This window comes from Mixophyes fleayi, chromosome 3, assembly GCF_038048845.1.
Source record: "Mixophyes fleayi isolate aMixFle1 chromosome 3, aMixFle1.hap1, whole genome shotgun sequence".
Classification (NCBI taxonomy): Eukaryota; Metazoa; Chordata; class Amphibia; order Anura; family Limnodynastidae; genus Mixophyes; species Mixophyes fleayi.
The window spans coordinates 28,222,970-28,248,159 of NC_134404.1; the positions used below are offsets into that span (position 1 = coordinate 28,222,970).

Consider the following 25,190-nt stretch of genomic DNA (forward strand, 5'->3'; position numbering starts at 1 on the left):
AATTGCTGGTGGCCCTGACCTTTTGCCTGTACCCAGACTTAAACTATTGCTTGTGACCCTGACCCTGCTGGTACCTGACATCTCCACCTGTGCTCTATCCAGTCCGCATATCTCTGGTCCGTCTCTACTCTGTGTATTACCTTCTGTACCTGTGGGCCACCATCTGAGCATTAACTTGTACTACACTAAGCATAAGTCCTTTGGGCTTAAGAGTACCTGTGAGCATAACCAGTCTCTACGGGAAAGGTGGCTGCTAAAAGTGAAGACCTCTTCTACTGAAGTTCTATAAGTTTATGCCGCAGTGGTTGCCATAACAGCCAGTTTTCTTGAGTTGACAAATAGTTACTATTATGTTATATATTTAAGTATGTAATTTGTACCCACATAGTAGTTACTGGGCAAAGAGTGTTAAGGCTGCAGAATAAGTCTGGTGGAGTTAACTTGGGTTTAGCTTACAGGAGCACATTTTGCCATGGGTTTAGAGCCAGTATGGCTTAGTCTCCTGACACAGCACCATTTGTGAGAGGAACAAAAATAACAAAAATGCAACTTTTTATTTCTCTAGGAATCAGTGACATCAATAAGGCACTCAGTGAATGAGTTACTCTGTAATTTTAGCATATTCAGAGCCTCAATTAGAGCAAATCCAACTTCAGGGTGCATATGTTTACCTGTATAAACCATGTTGTGATAAAAATGCAATATATAACGTATTTTCCCGCTAACAATACTGCCTGCTAATCACCCCCCCCCATCATTATACCCCACTAACCTGACAAAGGGCAACATTACAGCTAATATAACTACATAGTTCAATATTCTGAACACACAAATAGACTTGCCTAAATCCAAAATCAACTTCAATAGGAGACAGATCTTCACATGGACTTTTCGGGAGAGGATTTGGAGTGCATCTTCCAGAACTTATTTAAAATGTCTAACCATTTTGAAATGTTGGTAAAGCTCTTGAATAGATTGTATGTCACCCCAGAGAAGTCATATAGGATGTAGCCCTTGATACCCCCGACATGCTGGCGTATTTGTTCAGGGAGAGAGGATATCTTTCATAGTATTTGGTCCTGTCCAGTTTTATAACCCCTGTGGCTGGAAGTACTTCACTTAATGGGAAACGTCTTCAAACATCCGGTCCACCCATCCACTGAACTTGCCTTACTGCACCACTACCCACCTTCAATTCCACAAGGGGACTGATATGTGATGGGCCATGTTTTTATAACAAATAGGGTTTCAATAGCTCAGGCCTGGAAACAACCTTTACCACTGATACTGCCTAAGATCATAACAAGAGTTAATTTTAGTTTTGAAATGGAGATATTGGGAGTACCATAGTTTACGGCAGCTGCCTCCCCACTTGTGAAGGTGCGTAGTTGGCATATAGATCTGACTGAAGGGGAGGGAACCCTGTCATGGACCGCTCAACAGACTACCAATGTCTCCATGGTTTCTTATAAGATATTTAACTATGTAGCCCTCCCCTCCACAATATATTGTCCTTCCCCATCCCTTTTTTTATTCCCTTTTTCTTTCTGTACCTCCTGCAAAAATCTCATGAATCCTAATAAAAAAAATTCAGTTATATAAAAAAAAACTGCATGCTTTTGCATGTATCACTCAAATATCAGAAGCTTTATTTTTGCACTGTGATTTAAAGTTGAACTAGAATGTGCACCCTTCCCAATTCTATCAAAACGTTTTCAATTTAGCCCTTGCAGTGCTTTTTTTTATAAAAAAAGAATTTTGTTTATTCACTGTTGCCTGTAGCACCTATCCGCAGGTTTATATAATGAGGGTGCGTGTCACATATTTCCTGCTCAGGGTTCCAGTGTAAATGGGTCTTTGCACATGCAAATTTTAAAAGCAGATTGGCTTGTTTAGCATAAAATGTGCAAATTTGTACTATGCACAGGGGCGCATGCAGGGGGGGTTTCTGGTAATCCAGAAACCCCTCCCCTCCGCGAAGAGCAGGGGCTAAACAGTGCCCCTACATAGTGGCACTGTACTGTACAGCAGCCGCGGCGCTGTCAAAGAAGCACCGCCGTGGATGCTTCTTTGACAGCGCCATGGCTGCTGTACAATACAGTGCCGCCGAAATGGAGCTGCTGCGCATGCGCGGCCGCATGCGCAGCAGCTCTCTCTTTAATTTTTTTCCCCTGCTAAATGCCCAAAAAAAAAGCATAAACACATCAGACACTGGCACCTCCTTGTATAGTAAGGGCATATTTATTTAATTGTGATTGAGGCTGATCTACACAGAGATGCATGTGCGCCTCTCAGGAGCCGTATCTGTTGCGAGTGCCTGATGGCTGTTGTAAACACATGCTAACGATGAAGACAATCCGCACCACTAGCTAGCCGCTTCTGATCAGATATTGCATATTGGCCTGTTCGCTGATGGTACTTCATAGTAATTCATTAGTTGCAGACACATTTTCACATTACTTAATTGATGTTTCCATTTGGAATGCTGCAAGAAAGAAGATTCCCATCACATTTTTATAGGGGAAAGCAACATAGGTTTGTATTCAATTGAATTTAACTTTTATTTGTGTTTGTATTGGATTACATTTTTATATGGAAAAGGTAATTTTTGCATTTATTAATAACTGTCCAGAAACTATTCTATTTTGTGTATATGACATTTCATTGCATTATTATAGTATAGATTATGTAGATTAAAAAATCAGCACATGATTAAGGAAAACATCTTTCTTGATAACTGGTGGTTATGGATTAAAGGTCTTATTTACTAATGATGTCTGAAAAATTAGAACTATAAATGTATGAACTTATGGAAGGTATTACAATATATTGAACAGCGTCGTTTGGGCAAATATACTCTATATTCACTTTTTAATATTTCGCTACAAGTCTTTTAATAGACCAATTTTTAATAATATATAATAACAATTTAAGTTTTAAAGGGAATCGACAATTTGAGTGCATCACTCTAAACACACTTTTCTTTTCTTTGGCAGCATATGTGTACAAATTGGGTAATGTGGCTTTTACTTTCATTACTTATACTGTCAAGCCATATTTCTATGCTATCATAGGGCGTAAATATACACACTTGTTACTCCTGATGTACAGTTGGCGTAAATGCTAGTGATTGGGCAGCACAGTCGCTAAGTGTTTAGCACGTCTGCCTTACAGCACTGGGGTCATGAGTTCAATTCCCAGCCATGGCCTTATCTGTGAGGAGTTTGTATGTTCTCCCCGTTTTTGTGTGGGTTTCCTCCGGGTGCTCCGGTTTCCTCCCATACTCCAAAAACATACTGGTAGGTTAAATTGGCTGTGCCTGTGTGTGTGTTAGGGAATTTAGACTGTAAGCGCCAATGGGGCAGGGAGTAAGTTCTCTGTACATCGCTTCAGAATTAGTGGCACTATATAAATAAATGGTGATGATGATTTACAGCTGAACACTTCATGAGATGTGTCCAACTTAACAAATGTACGTAAATGTGTTTTTTAAGTGTGCATGTTTCCTCTATATAGTCAGGATACAAATACATGCAACTGTGCATGAGCCCCTCAGTGATCAGTGCAGAGTTCCTCTTTCATTTTTTTTGTCCTGCCCAGACATCTCCCTTTTATTACATCCCAAACACAGCTGTCATCTCAGTTTTAGTGATAGATTATTCATTCTGAGAAATGTGAAAACCATTCTGCAGAATAGCAAGGCAGTAGGGGATTTTGAAGAGACTAGATAATGATACAATTATGGTTCATACATAGAGGTGAGGGCACATACTTATATGTAGATATGAGGGTAATGCTACAGCATACTTGCCAACTCTCCCGGAATGTCCGGGAGACTCCCGCATTTTGCGAGAGTCTCCCGGACTCCCGGGCGAGTGTGGCAATCTCCCGAATTCTGCCCACTTCACTAGGAAGTGCCCACTTCCTAGTGAAGTGGGCAGAATTAGATCCCAAACGCCGCGATTCCCGATGAATCGCGGCGTTTAGCCCCGCCCCCCGCTGTCAAATGACGCAATTTGCGTCATGACGTCACAGGGGGCGGGGCCGAAATGACGCGATTTTGGCCGCCCCGCCCCCTCACGCCCCCCTCCACTGGCTGGCTCCCGGAAGAGAGCTGAAGAAAGTAGGTAAGTATGTGCTACAGTGACTGCTTATAAGTAGAGAAAAGTGCATCTCCCACTGTTCTGTTCATGGGACTCTTTGTGCTATTGTAAAAATAATTGGATTTTCAGCATATTGATTCATTAAGCTTTTGTTAACAGTATAAACTAAAACACACTTGATAGAAGTGTTAAAGATATCAGTGTTTGAGTATTTTAGAAAAATTATTAAAAAAATACATCTTGAAAATTCTGTTTGTTCAAAAATGTTTATTCCAAATCCTGAAATTCGTGATCTCCTCAAAATGTTTTCACACACACACTTTATATATATATATATATATATATATATATATATATATATATATATATATATCAAAAGAAGATAAGCTGACACCTGTCTGCAAGTGCCAAACCTACAATCCGAGACATAAAGCAAAAGGAGCACCACACATAGTGTAATTTATTAAAAAAAATGACAATATAAAAATCCTTGACAATTATCAAGTATGCCCATACCATATATATGAATAATATCAGCTTATCTGATAAGTAGATGAATGTAGTGCTGTCAAGACTGGGCAGCATCTTAAGCTAGGTACACACTACACTGTTTACATCCAATAATCGGCTCAAACATCCGACATACGACCGCTCGTTTAAAGGTCGGGTCAGTGTGTACAGTTACACGATGGTCGAAAGTCTGCCCAAATGGACGATTGTCGCCTCATTTGGTTGGTCGTACCGTTTAATATTTTCGGTCCAATCTCGTTTCCGCTGTGCAGTGTGTATAAACTTCCGACCGATCCACAACAGTGAGTACGAAATTACAGTCATTGCTCACGACAACATGGCTGTAAAAAGTCGCTATACGGACGTCTGCTCTTCCCTTTATCGTCCTAAACAAGGCTAGTGTGTATGCAGTCCATGGACCGAGCGATCAGAACATCGGTCGCATGTAAAATCGCTCGGCATAAAAAGTTGGTCGAAATTTCTGTAGTGTGTACCCAGCTTTACAGAGACGTCTGAAGCCAGCAGAGCCTGAGGACCACAGGGACAACTTGGAAAGCCAGTGAAGAGTCCTGGATTGGATGCACTCTCTGGTTGATAAGTAGAAGGAATATTAGAGTATTCAAACTACATTCATCTACTCCTCAGATAAGCTGATACTATTCATATATTTGGTACGAGCATAATTGGCACCAATTTTTATTTTGTCACCTACTTGAATGAATTACACTATGTGTGGTGCTCCTTATTTATTGTCTTGGGTATATATAATTAACTTACTAGTATGTTTTTGGCGTGTGGAAGGAAACCGGAGAACCCGGAGGAAACCCACGCAAACATGGGGAGAACATACAAACTCCACATAGGTCGGGAATCAAACTCATAACCCCAGCATTGTGAGGCAGAAGTGCTAACCACTAGGCCACCGTGCTGCCATATATATATATATATATATATATATATATATATATATATATATATATATATATATATATATATATATATATATTCTATGGATATTACTGATGTTTCATTTTAATTTGACACTTTACTTTTCATTTTTAGGAAAACCGTTTAATAATTTGACCATCATTACTGCTGCTGTAGCCAATATAATCGTGTCCATACTACTCAGTCATAGATTTGACTATGAGGATCCGACCATTCTGCAGATCATGAGCTTAATTAATGAAAATGTAAGATTTATGGGAAGACCTATGGTCAGGGTAAGTTATTCTCCTATTGCTGTTTCAACTTTTTTTCTGCTTTTACTTACTTTTTTACTTCTACTTTCCTTTGACAAATAATCTGGGCTAGAATTCTGTAAGGGTCCCCGTGGTGAAAAACTCACAGCTATACATGGGGATTTGACAGGGAAACACAGGGATTTGACAGGGAAACACCTACTCCCCTCAAAATTTGTATCTATCGCCCTGTCCATTGCATTAATTATTCATTTCCACCACTCGTACGTTTTCACTATTGTCGTGAGAGTAAAAGAACTTTGGGGCTCTTTTTTTCTTGTGTATATCTTAATGTATAAATTATGTTGACTTATTGCATATAAATGCATTTTCCCTTACATAGTATGCCTAGATGGTTGACAAAAGGTTGCATTGATAGCAATAGTCAATTGTCACAGACAGTAACTGCACCCGCCACTACCCCTAGTAATTCATTTTATTCATCCCTTCCCAAGAATTTAAATCTTTCTTTTGTATTTGTTAATTTGGGGGTTTTTGTAGCAGATTAAAGTTTTGTTGGCACTAGATTTTTGCTTGAGAAGGGATAGGAGAGGAAAGAATTAGATTGGTGATAGCTTTTCATCTTCCAAACGACAACACTTAAAAAAATTCATAGGAATTAATAGAATCAAGAAGCCCTGGAGAGGGAGAAACGTTTTATCCAGAACCTCCAGAGAGGAAGCTAAGTGGATATTTGATCAACCCACATTAGCACCCAATGGGTTAAACCTAGACTTCGACCTAGGAAGCTTTCTAAACACCTGAAAGAATAAACTTATAAGACACAAAGAAATGACACAAAAAAATGTCAAGCCAAGATGGATACTTATACTGCAAAGAAACAAATCATTCTTACCCATCGCTAACAAAAAGCATGGCTTATGTAGATTTGTGCAAACAAATTAACACTCAGGCTTATTAATCCTACCAGCCAGGCACAATCATATACTGACTTTACAGCAATAGAAACAGTACTTGCACTAAGTGAACAAGTATCCATATACAAATCCCAATGTATATGAGCATGAAATTGCACCCAATAAAGAGTGACTGGGGTACGAAAGTGAGACTACGAAAATTCCAACAAGAATTATAGCGACATTAAAAGCCAGAATTTTGTAATCCTCACATGTAAAAAATGGAGACTTACTGAAATAGTTACAGAGAACATTTCCGGCAAGGCTGCTATAAAAGCAGACAGCAGAAGAAGCCGACACTGTGATGGCAGTCACTTAAAATGACAACAGTTACATTGCTGGTATTAAGGGGGTGATGTGAGGACCCAGCGCCTGTACAATGGGTAAGCCTGAGTAAAAAACATTTAACAGGTGCCGGGTTCTCACATCGCCCACTCAATATAACTGTCACTACTCTAATAATCAATATTCATGTAAGAAAATAATGTTGATATAAAATTAACCCCTCGTTGCCTCACAAGAATAATGGTAGAATTATCTATTTTTATTTTTAAATTAATTTTTGTTTTAACAGACATCACAATGTTAGTCTATGTATGACATGAAAATGATTTAAACATTCAAAATAATTTTGTTTAAAATGAAATTTTTCTTTTGAAGCTGTACAACAGTTTCCCATCTGTGATGGACTGGCTGCCAGGTGATCACAGGAAAATTTTTGAAAATGGTGAGAAGTTTCATAGCTTTATAAGAGCGACATTTACAAAACAGAAGGAAGAACTGGATGTAAAAGACCAGAGGAATCTGATTGATGCATTTCTGGCTAAACAGCAAGAGGTATAAATGATATGTTATCATTTAGCATTAATTACCCATAAGAATAAATGTATGTAAAAGCATTAGTGCCTCAATATCAGTCCCCCAAATGTGTGTTTGCTAAATGGTATCCAGGGCCGGACTGGGACAAAAAAATCAGCCATGGCATTTAAAGCACACAGGCCCACGTGTTGTGGGCTTCATGCACTATATTGTTGCACACTGATGCTGGCGCAGTGCGCTTTGCTGGTGCTGTAAAATATGATGTAGTATGAGTGTGTGTGAGGGGGTATTTATTTCTACTAATGACCCTCAACATTACATTGTTAGCACCCCAATTATATCAATAAATAACATGACAATACATTATTAGTACCCAAATTACAGCAATAAATAACCCCCCACACACACTCATACTACATCAATCACCCCCCACATTACAGCAACCCGCATCACCCCCCACATTACAGCAACCGGCATCAACCCCACACTACAGCAACCAGCATCACCCCTCAAATTACAGCATCCGGCATTATCCCCCACATTCCAGCAACCAGCATCACTCCCCACATTACAGCGTCCAGCATCACCCCCCACATTACAGCGTCCAGCATGACCCCCCACATTACAGCATCCGGCATCACCCCCCACATTACAGCGTCCAGCATGACCCCCCACATTACAGCAACCAGCATCACCTCCCACATTACAGCAACCAGCATCACCCCCCACATTACAGCATCCGGCATTACCCCCCAAATTCCAGCAACCAGCAACACCCCCCCACATTACAGCAACCCGCATCACCCCCCACATTACAGCAACTGGCATCAACCCCACTTTACAGTGTCCAGCATCACCCCTCAATTTACAGCATCCGGCATTACCCCCCACATTCCAGCAACCAGCATCACTCCCCACATTACAGCATCCAGCATCACCTCCCACATTACAGCGTCCAGCATGACTCCCCACATTACAGCATCTGGCATTACCTCCCACATTCCAGCAACCAGCATCACCCCCCACATTACAGTGTCCAGCATCACCCCCCACATTCCAGCAACCAGCATCACCCCCACATTCCAGCAACTAGCATCACCCCACATTACAGCGTCCAGCATCACCCCCACATTACAGCAATCAGCATCACCCCCCCACATTCCAACAACCAGCATCACCCCCACATTACAGCAACCAGCATCACCCCCACATTACAGCGTCCAGCATCACCCCCACATTACAGCAATACCCTCTCCTACATATTAACAATACTAAGCCCCAAACACACTACAACATTGCCACCACCACGCCACCCCATACTACAGCAATACCACCAATTATACAGGCAACAACAGAATACTTACACACATATAGATAACAGGAACCCTTTTCCCTTGATTAAATAGTAATGGCAGAATTTTCATGAATCACTCCACATGAAATAAAACTCTAACATATATCTAAAAAAAAACCATAACTATTGAATGATCATTTGAACCCACACGGCCGCATTAAAAGTATTTCCATCTACAGCAAAATGTCAGAGAAAAATATTTTTTTTTACTACAGTAACTGGATATACGTCTTTTCTATTCATTTTAAATAACACAGTATATAAATTAAGGGGGATAGAGAAGGTGGGTGAGAGATAATTGGATGTGATGATTAATAAAAAACATGATAGATTATAAAAAAAACCATATACATACAGATGGCCAATTAGACATTCAGGGATACGTACAAAACATTAAATTCATTTAATATTATAAATGAATACACAGTCACAACTAAATCATAAAATAACGGATAATAAAAAGAAATTTCATTGCAGAGATTAATACGGACATATCAATGGGACACAAGAAAAGTAAAAAAAAAAAATAACCATCCTCAGCATAAATGGGTAACACATTTGAAAAACAATCGAAAGAACTGTCATATACATGTAGTTGGACACGAACTAACCAAACCTATTCTGATAATGTTTTAAACACAGTCACAGATTAACAAGTACCAAGCAGTTTGCTTCATTTACAAAAGCGTACTGTTCTGACTGCGTGAGACAACATAAAACGACTACAGTAAACCCAGGGCCTGATTAAAGGTTCCAGTCACCGTAGTCAAATACACCAACAGCGCCTCCACCCCCCAATGTATAGGAATACTCCTAAATATAAATATTCGGAAATATTCTCCAGCATTCAATTTAGATTGATTGCGCCGTTGACTCTTACCTGTTCTTGTTCTTCTCTCTTGCTGCTTTGTTGTCTTCTCGCTGGCTTTGGGAAATTTGGAGTCCTGTACTGAAAATGCAAAAAATGTATTATAATACAAAATGTTAACAAACCCAGAATGATTAGGCTCTTTAATTTAAAAAAAACCCACTCCATTATGGCCAGATAACACTACCCCATTGTACAGGCATATATAAGTAATATCTGAACATTTGTGGTCAATAAAATATTAACCTCTACCAGCCCCATCTCACTGGCATTAAATATAATAGTGATAGTTAAAACAGCCATGTAATTGCCACACAAAAAAGATATCATGTCCCTCAAAACTGCTATATTTTTTAAATACCACCCAAGATATTTCATTAACCCTGTAGGCATTTTCAGCCCTACTCCCCCCCCACCCATGCAGACATTTTATTAACCCTGTAGGCATTTTCAGCCCCACTCCCCCCCCACCCCTGCAGACATTTTCAGCCCCACTCCCCCCCTTCATACATTATTGGGTCCTCTCCCCCCTTCACACATTATCGGGTTCTCTCCCCCCCTTTATACATTATCGGGTCCTCTCCCCCCTTCATACATTATCGGGTCCTCTCCCCCCTTCATACATTATCGAGTCTTCTCCCCCCCTTCATACATTATTGGGTCTTCTCCCCCCCCTTCACACATTATCGGGTCCTCTCCCCCCCTTCATACATTATCAGGTCCTCTCCCCCCCTTTATACATTATTGGGTCCTCTCCCCCCCTGATGGTATCTATAGAAGATGTATTCCTAAAATAGTAATGCCAGACTCTTTGGTGTTTCAATATTGTCCATTTCACAAAACTGTAGAGCAACACAAATGGCAGGCACATATATAATTGCAACCTCAGGCACTCTGTTAACAAATGCTTTTGAGATTACATGCGGTCATGTAACTGTCGTGCTCAACTGTCCTGTTTCTCTAATATATTGGTGCTACATAGAGGTCCTGTGTTTGGGAGCAGTGAAGTAAATGCTTGTTTCTATGTAGAAGGTAATTATGGGGCATGGCTGTGGGGTGCAAACATCTGACACAGCTGTCTGTCGAATCTCAGGTTTCTACTGACTGGTAGGGGTTGAAACAACATTTATATTTGATATATTTGCCCCAAGTTTATACATACTTGCCAACTCTCCCTGAATGTCAGGGAGACTTCCTGAAATAGGGGTGATCTCCCTCACTCCCTGAAGAGTCTGGCATTCTCCCTGATGCTGAGCCAGTACAAGACGTGGTTGACTTCGCCATCTGTGGCAGGATGACACAGTTCAGAAATTGTGTCCTATGTCCATGTATTGATGCCTATGGAGGTGGCCATTTCTATGGAGACCAAGATGTAATCATAGACTGACAGGTAAGACAACATGACTCCACTAATGGAGACAGAAAGGTAAAAGACACTTCAGTCTCTAGAGATTCATTAGTTGCCTACTCGACCGGAATGTCCAGTAGACTTACGCATTTCTGGGAGACCTCCCAGAGGAGCAGTGCAACCTCCCTGTTCTCACTCCCGCAATAGATAAGTGATGGGGCGGGGCTTAATAATGCAAATATTGTCATCTTAGCCCTGCCCCCTGCTGTAATTGGCCAAAATTGTGACAATCATTTAGGGGGCGAGGGCAAAATGATGTGCCCCCACCCGTCAACCTCCCCCGGAATCTCCCGGAAGCCAACGAGGAAAAGTTGCCAAGTATGAGTTTATATTTAAATATTTTTTTGCTAAATTGATAGCAACACACTATTTTTAACATTTAAAAAGAACCTTACGCTGTTTTTCTTCTTCTATTTTATTTATCTCCTTTAAATTTGAATGTTATAAGCTTTTGTTACATTTTTTAAGTTCACTACAAATTATTCCAGAAGTGATCCCATACATATGAGCTAAGCCCCAACACATATTACACCTGCAAAAATGGATGCTCAGTTTTGCCCTTTGGGGCTCATGCAAACTTTGTTTCATTAGTACACATGTGAATATTTCAACCTCTTGAATAGCCTAGCAGCAATCTATTCATAATCGGGAGTGATAAAATATAAATGCAGAGTTATTCTCCCAAAAACCCTAAGTGAAATTCTGTCCTCAGTGAATACTTACCTGGTGTCTAGCATTAAGCCTCTCTAGTGGGTCACCCGATATTCACTGACCTTCTTTCATGCATCATTTTACAGTGTGTGGTCAGCAGACCTTGTTGGACTATTCATACTGAAAACTCTTAATAAGAAGAAAAAATAAGAGTAGTAGTAGTTTTAAGAAGGGTAAATATGAAGGAAAAAGGAGCTGTATAGGGAGAATAGCAAGAGACCAAGAACAGATTCTTGGGGAACTCAGTCCTATAAGGGAAGAGGGGGGGAAGGGTGTAATCAGTTGTAGAGACTAAAAATGAGTGGTTGGTGAGGAAAGACTAAAACCAGGAGAGGACAGTGTCATAGAGGCCTATAGACTGGAGAGTTTACAAATCTAGAGAGTCGTCAACAGTATCAAAGGCTGAGAAGGATAAGAAGGGAGTAATGACCATTAGATATAGGAAAGAGAAGGTTGTTAGTAAAATCCTATTGAGGCTAGATTTGTTGGAGTGGAGCGAGTGAAATTCAGATTGCAGTGAGTCAAGGAGGGAGTGAGAGGAGGAAGTTAGACAGTTGTAATGTAGCATGTTTGATTGAGGATGGGAAGGTTCCATAGGAAAGGGAGAGGTTGAGGAATCGTGCAAGGTGGTATCAGGCTTTGAGACAGAATGAGCAGTGGAGGTGAGTGGGGATGCGGTCAAGTGGGCAGGGGGAGGGCGGTGAGGAGGATTGAGTATGGATTTCATCAGCTGATACCAAAGTACAGGAAGAGAAGGTGGGTGGGCTAGCGAGAGTGGGGGTGACAGTGATCAAATGATTGTTGGCTACTCTGAATCAGCAGTGTTCCCTGGTAGATCACTAAATTGTTAGTTGCTCAGAAATTGTAGCAACAGAAAAAATTATAGCAAATTAACTCACTAACAGTGTAGTAAATAGGTCACATTTGAATGCATAATTAAAATTACAAATACCTCAAAATAAAAGTGTTATCAGCTTATCTGTTGCACCGTATATAGAGTCCAAGGTCTTCAATCCCTTCCAGTAGTGGACCCCTCCAGTTTCAGCCAATGTAACAGAGTATGCAGAAAGCAGATCCCTTAGTTTTTATTAAAGTTACCCTATGTTTTTCATCTGTTTGGAGACTTCATCAGGGGGAAATATTCCTTATAATTATAAGCCCTCTATTATTTTAAATAAATATGCTCATTATTCACAATAAAATACATATTACACATGTACAGGCGGTGGAAAATGCCAATACCTCAGTTCCTGGGAGTGATGAAAGCTCAATCCCCTGTATACAAGCTATAAGGAATGTTGTGGCATACATAATCAGTGCTGAGTCTTCTACCAACCATGGATTTAATCAATCTCTAAATATAATAAACATAAGTTTATGTCTCCTGGAATAAAACGCTGATTGTTAATTAAAAATAACAGTGTTACTAAGAGCCTATTTAATATTGAACAAGCATTGAGATAATATATAAGAATATATAACTAGAGTGTAGAAATATTTAGATAGCCTTATCTGATATCCAGCTACAATTATACTGAGCAACCCAGGAATACGATACACTGAAGACAAGGTTGGTTTAAGAGATATGTATATCAACCGTGAACTTCTAAGAATAATGTTGTTTATTTGAAGTATACAATTCACCTGTAACACAATTGTTGCAATATTGGCATACCGTATATACCCGTGTATAAGCCGAGTTTTTCAGCACATTTTTGTATGCTGAAAAAAGCCCCCTCGGCTTATACACGGGTGAACTTACCTGGTGTCCGGTCCCTCAGTTTTTAAGTTCCGCTTTAAGGTAAGACACTCCGTTTAATAAAAAAAATAGAGAGAGATTTTTTCAGCCTTTTCCTTCCCCCGCAGTGGAACGCATGTGCGTTCCACTGACAGGAAGTTCAGCATTTGGAACGCAAACTTGCGTGCCGAACTTCCTGTCGGTGGAACGCACATGCGTTCCACTGCGGGGGAAGGAAAAGGCTGAAAAAATCTCTCTCTATTTTTTTTTTTAACGGAGTGTCTTACCTTAAAGCGATCTTCATTTTTCAGCAGCAATGATTATGGCAACCTGATAAACACAAAGGTGCCGGAGAACTTGAAAATGGGGAAAGACAGGGAGGAGATGAAGTTACAGGATCTGGAGCCTGAAATCTCTCTAGCACTTTACAACAAAAAAGGTGCATTCTTTCACAGCAGCCTCATTGACCAGAACATAGTTGATTTCTTCATCCCCTTTCTGCCACTGGAGCACCGGCATGTGAAGATGTGTATCAAGGAAGAGCAATATGGGCTCCAGGAGGATGCACATATAATAGAGGCTGTGGCAAATATGATGCCGTACGTCCCAAAGGAGTGCAAAATATTTTCTGATAGTGGCTGCAAACGTGTGAGAGTGACCCCTGACAACTGACAACCCCACCAAACTGCAAGTAATAGATTTTCAAATTTCACAACTTACACACTTAATAATTTATTTGTATTTTATGTGTATACATCTTCTTATTTTCCACAACAATGTACATAGGGGGTGAAAGCATACATCAAAATGACAAAATAGCAATAAACTGAAAAACACACATGATATAAAAATGCATATACAGATGTAAATTAAAAACATAATAATGAATAAATCTAAAAAAAAATTACCAGTAGCTGCTGCATTTCCCACCCTAGGCTTATACTCGAGTCAATAAGTTTTACCAGTTTTTTGTGGTAAAATTAGGTACCTCGGCTTATATTCGGGTCGACTTATACTCGAGTATATACGGTATATCTTTTTGAGATAACAACTCTACACACCTTGGCGCCTGATTCATTAAGGAAAGCAAAGCAAAAAAGGTTTACATACTGGCTGCTTTATCATGTACCACACAAATAATTGATTTCTTTTTCCTCTGCTCTCCACCTATAAATCTGTCCTTACATTTTAAATTTAGCTCCACCTCCAATACAACATGGTTTTGCAAAGGTGCAAATTTACTCCTTTTTTTATTTGCTTTACTTAATGAATCTGGTACCTCGTGTATAGACTTCCACTTCTCCTATGCCTGGACAGGTATTGTGCAATTCATAAGATGTTTAATGCTAATAGAACCATTATCTCTTTTAATTTTTAAAAAAGATTAGTGTCCAAACATACATGTTTACAGTTATTACAATGACTGAATATTCCCAATGTTCATTGTCCCAATATATAAAAATGTATTCTTGTTTATTTCTCAACACGCTAAGTGCCAATCAGTCTTTTTTTTGCCTATCCATTTTCTTCAGTAGAACTTCAGCTAAAGGCGTGTTCATAAATGAAATCTTCCAGTTGGTGTTTAATGACTTACATATACTCATCTTATTACTACTGGACTCTGGATTTTTCCTTTATTTCCGTTTATACAGCAGAAATGAATCTCTGTCCTCTGTATTAATCTTTTTAATGGCATTATCAAAGCTATTATCCAGATATCCTCTATTTTTAAGCCTTTAGGTATATACACTTAGTTGTTGGTTACACATTATTAATACAATTTTTCTTTATTCATCAACATTGTGAGAAAGGTATATGTTTCTACCATTTGTTGAAATGACTACTCTTAAAATGTAGATAACTATTCCAATCAACTGTTTAATAAAATTCCTAGTGATGATTTTATTGATATATATATATATATATATATATATATATATATATATATATATATTGTGGCACGGGCCCACTACTACTGAAGCATACGCAAACAACTTCTTCCTTTTTATGCAGCTATATTGTCAGGATGGTAAAATATATTTGACACCATAAGAATTTCACACCGATTCTGGAGACCCTAAACACTAGCTAGACAGAGACCAGTTCTCTAAAGACCAGCCAGCTTCCCCAGCATTGGTCTTTCTGTACAATGCAACAAGCAAGCTTTTATACATGATACTCCTCCCCCAGCCGTAGCTTGATGGGCAGGTGACACACCCACATCCCCTTTAAGAGGAAGCTCCCATCAATGGTTCTATTTGCACTGACACAGACACACCCGGTCTGTTTGCTGTGAGGAAGGAGCTTTCAAACCCTGAGAGTTACCCAAACTTTAAACTATTGTTTGCCACACATATGTCTTTACCTGGTTTATCTTCAATCTAGCTGCATTACTGCATGAATGTTTTACCCTGCTTGCATGCATTCTCTGCATATTGTCAGCTAAATGCCTCCCTTTGTTACAATATATATATATATATATATATATATATATATATATATATATATATCTATAATCAATCATTAAATAAATCAATTTTACTTAACTAAAATTTACTCTGGCAGCTGCAACTTTTCCCAATCTCCATAAAAAGATTTAGAAATCGCAAAAATAGTTCCCATTGCTGTTCCACACTTTTGTATATTTAAATTATTTAAGAAAGTATTAAAATAAAATAAGTTAGGTCTGGTTTAAAGAGATATGATCACAAATAAAATGTTTTATGTTTCTGAGTTCAATTGTCATCCAGGTTAAGAAACTAGTCTACATGTGATACCTAACTGATGCTCAATAGATATAAGGGCTGCATATGAATTATAAGCCAGAAATATTCTGCGTTCCATTTAAAACTTTAAAATATTGTAGCAATGTTGATGTGTCCTTATTTTATTTAGTTTGAAGCTTGACAGGTAAGCAAATCTATTTTAGCATTAATTGGTCTCCCAGGTAAATTATGATTTTTTGGGAGTTAATAAAATTAAGGAATATTAGTTTTTGTAAAATATATTGATATTCAAAAGCATCAACAACTCCTTTTTCTCAAATAGGTATTGTATACGATATTGTGTCGAATAGAAGCCTTGAAGCTTTTTTAACAATGTTCTCTTTATTCATTATCGCTATACCTCCACCTCTATCAGCTTTCTTGATAATCAGATTCACATTGTTATACAGGTGCTTTAGGGCTTGCTTTTCTGAAATATATTCTCTTTCACTTTATAATCTCTGTCCTTGTCAAATCCCATTTAACCATGTCCTAAAAGATATTAATATGGTTGCACTTTGACTGTAAAGGATAGAACTTATACACTACTTTAAGATCTGACTTAGAGAGGTACTGTGTATCATTAGAATCCTAGAATCCCTTATAATGGGAAGATATTTTTTTGCAAAATGTATTTTAAAGATCAGGCTGCAGACATCTTGCAAATGTATTAAGATAAATAATAGTTTGCAAAGTATTAGCTTTTTGTGCGAGTGCAAATGTCACACCTTCCCCTTAATAAAGAGATCTCAGGATTATAAAGCGTATGGTGAAACATTGAAAATTCCTTATTTCCCAAGACCTAATGAAGTACATCTTCTCAGTACATCATCTCCCTTTGGGAAACTTCTGTTTAGTGGCAATAGTAGCCCTCCTTATTCAGTAGAATGAAATGATTGTAAAGTGGCAAACCTATTTAGGTGTTCTTATATGGAGGCAAACATTTTTCAAGTTTCTAGTTTTTAAAGAAATCGTAGAACAGCCAGAAGAGTTAGTCTTAGACCCTGTTTGTCTAAAATGTATTTGTTCTTTAATGGCTATGGTTTCTTATAGTTTGTATTTAAGTTTTAATCACTTCCCAGGAAGTGACATTATTAAGATGGCAGATATCATGCAAGGCAGCATCCTGTGTCACTTACGTATGTGCAATTTGCATTTTAGCATGGATTATGAGTGTATCTATTTAAAGGAAGAGAGAGATGATTATTTTAAGCAATATTTTCCCCTAATGAAGTCCCTAAGCAGATGAAACAAGTAGGGTAGCTTTTTAACTACCCCTGATGAATTTGTGTTCTGCATTCTCTGTTACACTGGTTGAAAATGTATGAGTCCACTCTTGGAAGGGGTTGAAGGCCTTGTACTTTATATATGGTGCAAAATATAAGCTATCAATAATTTTATTTTCATATATGTGCTAGTTACACATTTACTAAACTAAAGGTGGGGTTCTCTGCTCTTTTTTCAGTTCTGAGCAAGTACCTCATGATTAAGTGATCTATCTGTGAACAATGCTGATTCAGATATTAACCAGATAAGCAATTGTTTGATTTATATTATATATACACTATATATATACATATATATGGAAAATCTTTACATTTAAAAAGCACACTTATTTGCTACAGTATAAGGGCACATTTTAAGGTAGTTTTCTTAACTTTTAAGAAATAGTCTGTATAGTAATGTTCTATTTATATTATGCAGGGGAAACCAGAATCCACTTTGTATTTCCACAATGACAACCTCACTATACTGGTGAGAAATCTATTTATCGCAGGAATGGAGACAACTGCTACCACTCTGAGATGGGGCCTCCTGCTAATGATGAAACACCCAGACATCCAAAGTGAGAACTCTGTATATTTGTTTATGGGATAATGCTCCCCCTACTGTGAAATATAAGGACAAGTCACCTTGGAGTTCTATGACCATATAAAAGTATAAGGCTACAGGTTGAGTGTGGACTTCTGAGCTTCTCATAGTCTTGTATTTCAAAGTAGGGGATGTGCTAATCCTTATACATGTATAGTAGTTTCTGCAAATGAATTAAACATTTTAGTGTTTTTATGTTCATTTGTTAGAATATATTTTTGTATAAATATTGATTAACTACATATATTTTTTTTTATAATTGAATAAAGGAAGCAAAGCTGTTTGTGATAGGTTTGCATCTGTGACAGATTGTATATGGCAGGGGATGGATCCAGGACTGGTGCTGGCAGATTAATGTCCGGCTAAGGTACCATTGATGTTGAATGACTGGATTAAACTACAGAAGCTCTATAGATAGTCTTCAGCACACAGATAGTCTTCAGCACACTATAGGAAAATTGTGAGATATATTATATGCAACACTCTGGCATAGATGAGGTATGTTGTAACATGGCCACCGTAATGAAAAATATTATCTTTGACTAGAGACATGCAAAATTTAAAAAGATGGTTATACAAAATATTCTCCTCCTTCTGCATTTAGATACTGAATTATACAGCTGATTTCTTCCTAGAGTGTTCCGCACAGGATTCCCCTAAGCGTTTTTGCTTTGTCTGGAATTGAAACCCCATTACAGAGCAGAATAATCATTTTACTTTAGCTTCATTTTTAGACTCTAAGGGGGGAATTCAAATCCCCTGGTAGTAGCACAGCGTGAAACCTATCACCGTTATTACAGTAAATTTAACCCGGCTTTCTACTCGCAGCTTAGGAAGCTGCAGGCAAAGAGCCAGCGTTGATATTACCGTAATAATGATATTTAAGCGCACTATTATTGGGCAGCACGGTGGCTCAGTGGTTAGCATTTTTGCACTTTCAGCACTGGGGTTGTGAGTTCAATTACCTACCATGGCCTTATCTGTGAGGAGTTTGTATCTTCTCCCCGTGTTTCCGTGGGTTTTCTCTGGGTGCTCTGGTTTCCTCCCACACGCCAAAAACATACTGGAAGGTTAATTGACTGCTAGCAAATTGACCTTAGTCTGTATGTGTATGATAGGGAATTTAGACTGTAAGCCCCAATGGGGCAGGGATTGATGTGAATGAGTTCTCTGTACAGCGCTGCGGAATCAGTGGCGCTATATAAATAAATGGTGATGATGATGATAATATTGCGCAGGTCGCGTTACTTTTTACAGTAACTTGGCCAATTGAATTCCTCCCTCAGATATATGAAATGTAATTTACAAATCCGGTCCTGAATGTCCAGTTCATGGACTGTCAAGGCATCAGTGGAACTGGAAGATTGTAACTCTGTAGTCTAGAGGAGGAGCCTTGTAGCACTGTCATTACAGAAATGTGGCATTTCCATTAGACAACCAGGCAGCCAAAAATACACTTTGATTGTCCAGGCTGACCCCTGACCCCTTTGCATGGATAAAATAACTGACTGAATGATAAAAAAACCAAAGGATAATTAAAAATGGAACAGAGACTGGACAAAAGTTCTAGAAAACAAAATTATCTAACATTTTTTTCAGATTGCATACTCGTATAAAAGAGAATGATCCTAGCCTGTCACACAGGAATAACAAGGGTGAAAAAACATTTATTCAACATTTTCTGAAAGGAATTGCTTCAGTGTAACTGGATAGAAGCTTTCTGCATCAACTGTAATCCTCCAGTAACTGAGCACTATCAATACTAGCACTTTTGTAGCTGGACAAATTGTGTGACTCCACCATTACCTTCATGTACAGTACTTTAGATATTTGATCCATATTCAAATAGTAAAGGGCATGGTCAGCTGTAAGAGGTGATTACTATCTACTGCCAAAACCTCAAAAGTTAGACTAGATACAAACGACAGAAAATTTTCTCTCAATACATTTTGGTTAATGATTTCACTATCGACTGAATGTCCCGGTCAGCATGTTGATTCATGTGTACACACTATATACATTTTAAAAGATTCACCTTCAGATCTGTGATATTCATCTGTCATAATCATCGGCTTAAAAGTTTGTGACTCTATAAAGTCTACGGAGATCTGCCGACACTGCTGGTTGCAAGTGCATACACACTGCAGAATTGGAACAGCATCGTCTCATCATTTACCAGATTTTTAGTCTGATTACAAACTCATTTAGTATTTTATTCCATTTCGCTATTAAGCTCACTGGTTTAATAATACCTTTCAGGGCCTGGTGTAAAATTGGCCTGCTATAAATATGAGATAGCACAAAAGGACATCCGATGACTTCATGATGTGATACATGATATACAATACAAAGAACACGAGCGATTTAAACTGCGTTCTTCCTGGCAGTTACATCTCTGGTTTTTCTATGTCGTAAATTGCTGGCAACGCTCACTCAGGCATACATTACGTTTGCTCAACTAATGTTACAGAATTGTGATTGACACCATTGGTGTCTTGTAAGGTAATGTCTATAATGTAATTGATGTGCATGCTGTTACTGGTATATGAAGTCATACGTTGCATCCATATTATATTCTGTGCATGTATTTAGAGCCCATTATATGTTATATTAGGCAAAGCATTTGGTGAGTTTTGCCAAGTTAATTTTGTATGTGTAGAATATTGCTACAACTCTAAGTAGTTTATACAGATATGTGACATGAATTATAATTTTAGAAACTCTTTTCTGACAGAAAAAGTGCAAAATGAAATTGAAAGAGTGATTGGATCAGCTACACCACAAATAGAGCATAGAAAAGAAATGCCGTACACTGACGCTGTCATTCATGAAATTCAGCGGTTTGGTGATATCATTCCGGGTAGTCTCCCGCATGCAACCTCTCAAGATATCACATTCAGAGGATATTTTATTCCAAAGGTGAGTGTCAAATTTGTCAGAGCACATCTTAGGGACACAGATGGGGCCTAATGGATTTCCACATCAATTTTCATAAAGAGATATTTACTGGAAGAAATCTGTTAAAAATAAAGTGTTAATGTGAAAAAAAGGGCTTGATATGAGGCAAACACAGCATGCAGAGGAATTGGTAAATGATTCTTCTCCCCTCTATTTATGCACAGAGAGCAGCAGCAAGCAATTGACTCCTTTAACTCTCTCTAGAGACCGGTAGGCCACTGATAGCACAATTTCTCAAACTCACTTCCACAGTAATGCAACAGTAGATGTCACCGATTCCTGTCTGTCCTTCTTGTTTAATGCAAAGCTGCCCATCATTATATGTATGCAATGACAGTTCACCTCACCTCTAATCTGGAGGAAGGAAGCTAAAAACTCTCAACAGGAACTTGACTTAACTGCTTGTAGTCGTTCTCTGTACTGTTGTTTGTGCTGTATCTTACCATAAAGGTAAGGAGAATAAATAAAGAAAAGGTGTTTTGCAAAAAAAAGCTAAATTTTGTATAGGCCCCACGTGAAAAAACCCTGATTTATCTATAGGACTTTTATAGAGAAAAGCCCCTGTATCAACCACAGTGAGTGCAATCTCTGTTCCTCCTTTGAGGGAGGATCTCCATGACCGCCTTGGTGGTATCAGCTGCTGAAACAACGTCTGCAAAGATGGCAAAGAAAAATATCAACACACAACTGCTCAAAATTGACAAATAAACACTAAAAACACAGATAAGTACACAGCAGCAGAAAAGCGAAAGCCTTCTCTAGAAACAGAATAGAAAGGATGTTCAGTTAATATAAATGGTGAAGAACAGTCATGGTTGGCAGCATTTGACTGTCTTAAGGTTTCTGCAATGATCAATCCATTTTTCATGTTTCAATCTTCCACTCACTCCCATCACTTACCATACTGCATCACTGGTATACTCACAGAAATGTAAAGAGAGAAGAGGAAGGGAGTAGGAGGTACTGTCGCACTAATTGTGGGGAGCAATAACACTCTTTTACGTATGGTTTAAATTAAAATAATAATTTGACGTCCATTTCGCTGGCTGCATTTAAGTTATGTCCATTTAAAATACTAAGCATATAATTAAAACAACCACCCTGGAGTATTTTGCTAATCTGTAGGGAGGAATAGCACTCTTAACAATACCTGTATAATAGCAGTGGCATTAGGATTTTTTGAGTAGCGCGGACATCTCCCTTGATAACAATTAACCTCAAAAAAGATTAGAGACTATCCAAGTACAGCCAGTTATTTTATAACACATATTTGTTTATTTGTTCACTTGCACTTTTTTTGTTATATTTCTCTGACTTTTACCCAACTAATTTTAATGTGAATTAATAAATGTTATATTTTAATTATCATTAGACATTCCACTAATACATATTGGATCTCTATATACACCAGGGAGCAAGTAGTGCATCAATTTCTAAACAACCTCACTTTCTCTTTTTTCTTTGGTCCTCTAAGAAATGCCAGTCGCCAAAAGATGATTTAATACTTGGCTGATATTGCACCTTCCTTGCAGCAGACCTGCACACATTACCCATTAAACACCAGCTACAGTTACTATACTGCTACCTTATGTATCAAGTGTTAACCCCACTTCATAGATTGTGAACTCGGGATCATTTTCATCTTCTGTCTAATGCCAATGTAAATAATATAGTTGTATTATGGTACCCACAATATACAGTGTAATATGTCAGCACTTTGTAAGTAAATAATAATAGGCCAGAATAAACAACAAAATATGGTTCAGTTTTTATCACTAAGGTTATAAAATCTTTTGAGGTAATGACTCCCTTGTGCTTCATTAATGAAAACATATGATCTCTCCATTTTAGTAATACATATATATGGTCATATTCTTTACACACCGCATCTTTCAAACTTCAGGTTGAACAACTGGTACAATTATTCTCTGTTTTCAGCTATGTATTTCTGATTCTGTTTGATTCTTTTAGTTTGTAATTGGCTCTTTTTTTTCCCAGGAGACTCCTATTATCCCATTGTTGAGCTCTGCACTAAAAGATGACACCTACTTTGAAAGACCAGAAGAGTTCTACCCAGAACATTTTCTCAACTCACAAGGACAGTTCAAGAAAAATGATGCATTCATACCTTTCTCACTGGGTAATACTAATTCTGAACAGATTTTATTTTTTATGAGAATTTCTATGAAGTGCAGGAGATTAAATTTCCTGCAAAAGTTACTCCTTGATCAGTAGTAAAGTTTGACAAAAATAAATTTGAGTCGAAGGATGTATAGACAGTAACCTTTCACACACTTAACAAACATTAAACCATAGATCTGCATCCTTGATGGCTTTTAGTAGTCTTAGGTTCAAAGAATAGTTATCAGGCCTGCTGGTAATTAGAGAAGAAATAAGCCTCCTTTCAGTATATACGGTACGGTACCAGCTGTATGACAATATAAATGTACATATACGTATATGAAACAAAAAGCCAGTTGTTGTCAGTGCTTATCCTTAACACTGCATATCTGTGTGTATCTAGCAAAATGAAAACATGAGTGCCATGAACGCCCAGCCTGTCCCACATACAGCAATCTGAACAGCTGGCCGTGACTGGCATCACCTTAGTCACTTAGAAATTAATACACTTTTTCTGCCACCTCAAAGAATTTATTATGGTGTCCTTATGTTCACCTAACCCACTTATTAATGTTTCACACTTAAATCACGTACACATGTAGTATGAGCCTCCCTGGGCTTCGTAAGTTCACAAAGAATCATGGAGAAAACACTAGATTAAATTTATTTAATCTGAAAAATGTTTCCAAGGCTTAGTTGCAAAAAAGTTTATAACAAGACATACATTAAGTTGCACAAGTAAGTTTCAAAAAATAAAATAGGAAATAAAACCAGTCACTACATACTAGTTAAGACTTGGCATGTGTGTGAGGGAACACAAATTAGAAATATGGGACATTTTAGTCTTGATAGACCCTCTCATGAAAATGCACACTGTGATGTCTAAAGCAGAAGGTCTTAAACCTTTTTCCACATAGCTCTCACCCTCCACCTTTGGAGTTTATATGTCCATAAGGACAGACTGATCTCCCAAATGTCACATGAATTTCAAAGTGAGCTAAGGATGTCCTGAGATCGGGGATGTTCACAGGAGTTCTCACCTCTGCTCGTTTGGATGGCTGGTCAGGTCCACATCTCTACATACCAAAGAAACTCCTCAGAGATGCTTATATATTTCTTTCTGGCTAATTTCAAAAGATTATTGACACTTGCAAAGGTTCAGACTCATGTTATCTAGCAAAGTACACACTGAGATTGAATTATAATATTACATACAATATACATTGTCTTACATGAATTCAACAGAAAATAACAATAAGTCATTAGATAGAAGACTTCTCCCGCGCCGCTCCCCTCCATTGGAACAAGCTCCACCGCTCCATCAGAACTTCCCCTAATCTGTCCTCTTTCAAACGAACATTAAAAACCCACCTTTTCCTTAAAGCCTTCCAGTCTCATGCCTAAACTCCCACCGGTCGGCTACCTCTCTTTCTCATCCCTACTTCCCTTCTCCCCCTTCCTTGACTCCGTTTCCGTTTCTCCAGTCTCATCGTCTCATCCATGTGTCTGTCTGTCTTCCCCTCCCTTTAGATTGCTCGCTCCTTTGAGCAGGGCTCTCCTACCTTCTGTTTCCATCACTTTTAACTGCGCTCTCCAGCTACTCAGCTCACCTCCTCTCAGTCCCTCTGCCCTCTGTCTCCTCTCGCTTCTCTCCGCTCCCCTCAGTGACTATCAACCTGTCATCCGTGCCCACCCTCTTGGGCCATAGTGACCTGCCTATACTCACTTTTCCCCTCCCTCCCTCTCTTTCATGCTGTGCCTGAGCCCCCAGAGTTAGAGTGCTTACTGTTACTTGTACTGTGCTG

At 38.5% G+C, this 25,190-nt stretch overlaps 1 protein-coding gene across 1 annotated transcript in view; it reads left to right on the plus strand.

Moving 5' to 3' along the window:
* The window catches only part of LOC142143093 (uncharacterized), a 189,355-nt gene that overhangs the window by 18,856 nt on the left and 145,309 nt on the right, over nt 1-25,190 (plus strand). Inside the window, exons 5-9 of the mRNA XM_075200807.1 lie at nt 5,676-5,836; nt 7,432-7,608; nt 18,139-18,280; nt 21,041-21,225; nt 23,263-23,404. Of these exons, the coding sequence (XP_075056908.1) occupies nt 5,676-5,836; nt 7,432-7,608; nt 18,139-18,280; nt 21,041-21,225; nt 23,263-23,404 (807 nt within the window). The remainder of the gene's footprint in view (nt 1-5,675; nt 5,837-7,431; nt 7,609-18,138; nt 18,281-21,040; nt 21,226-23,262; nt 23,405-25,190) is intronic.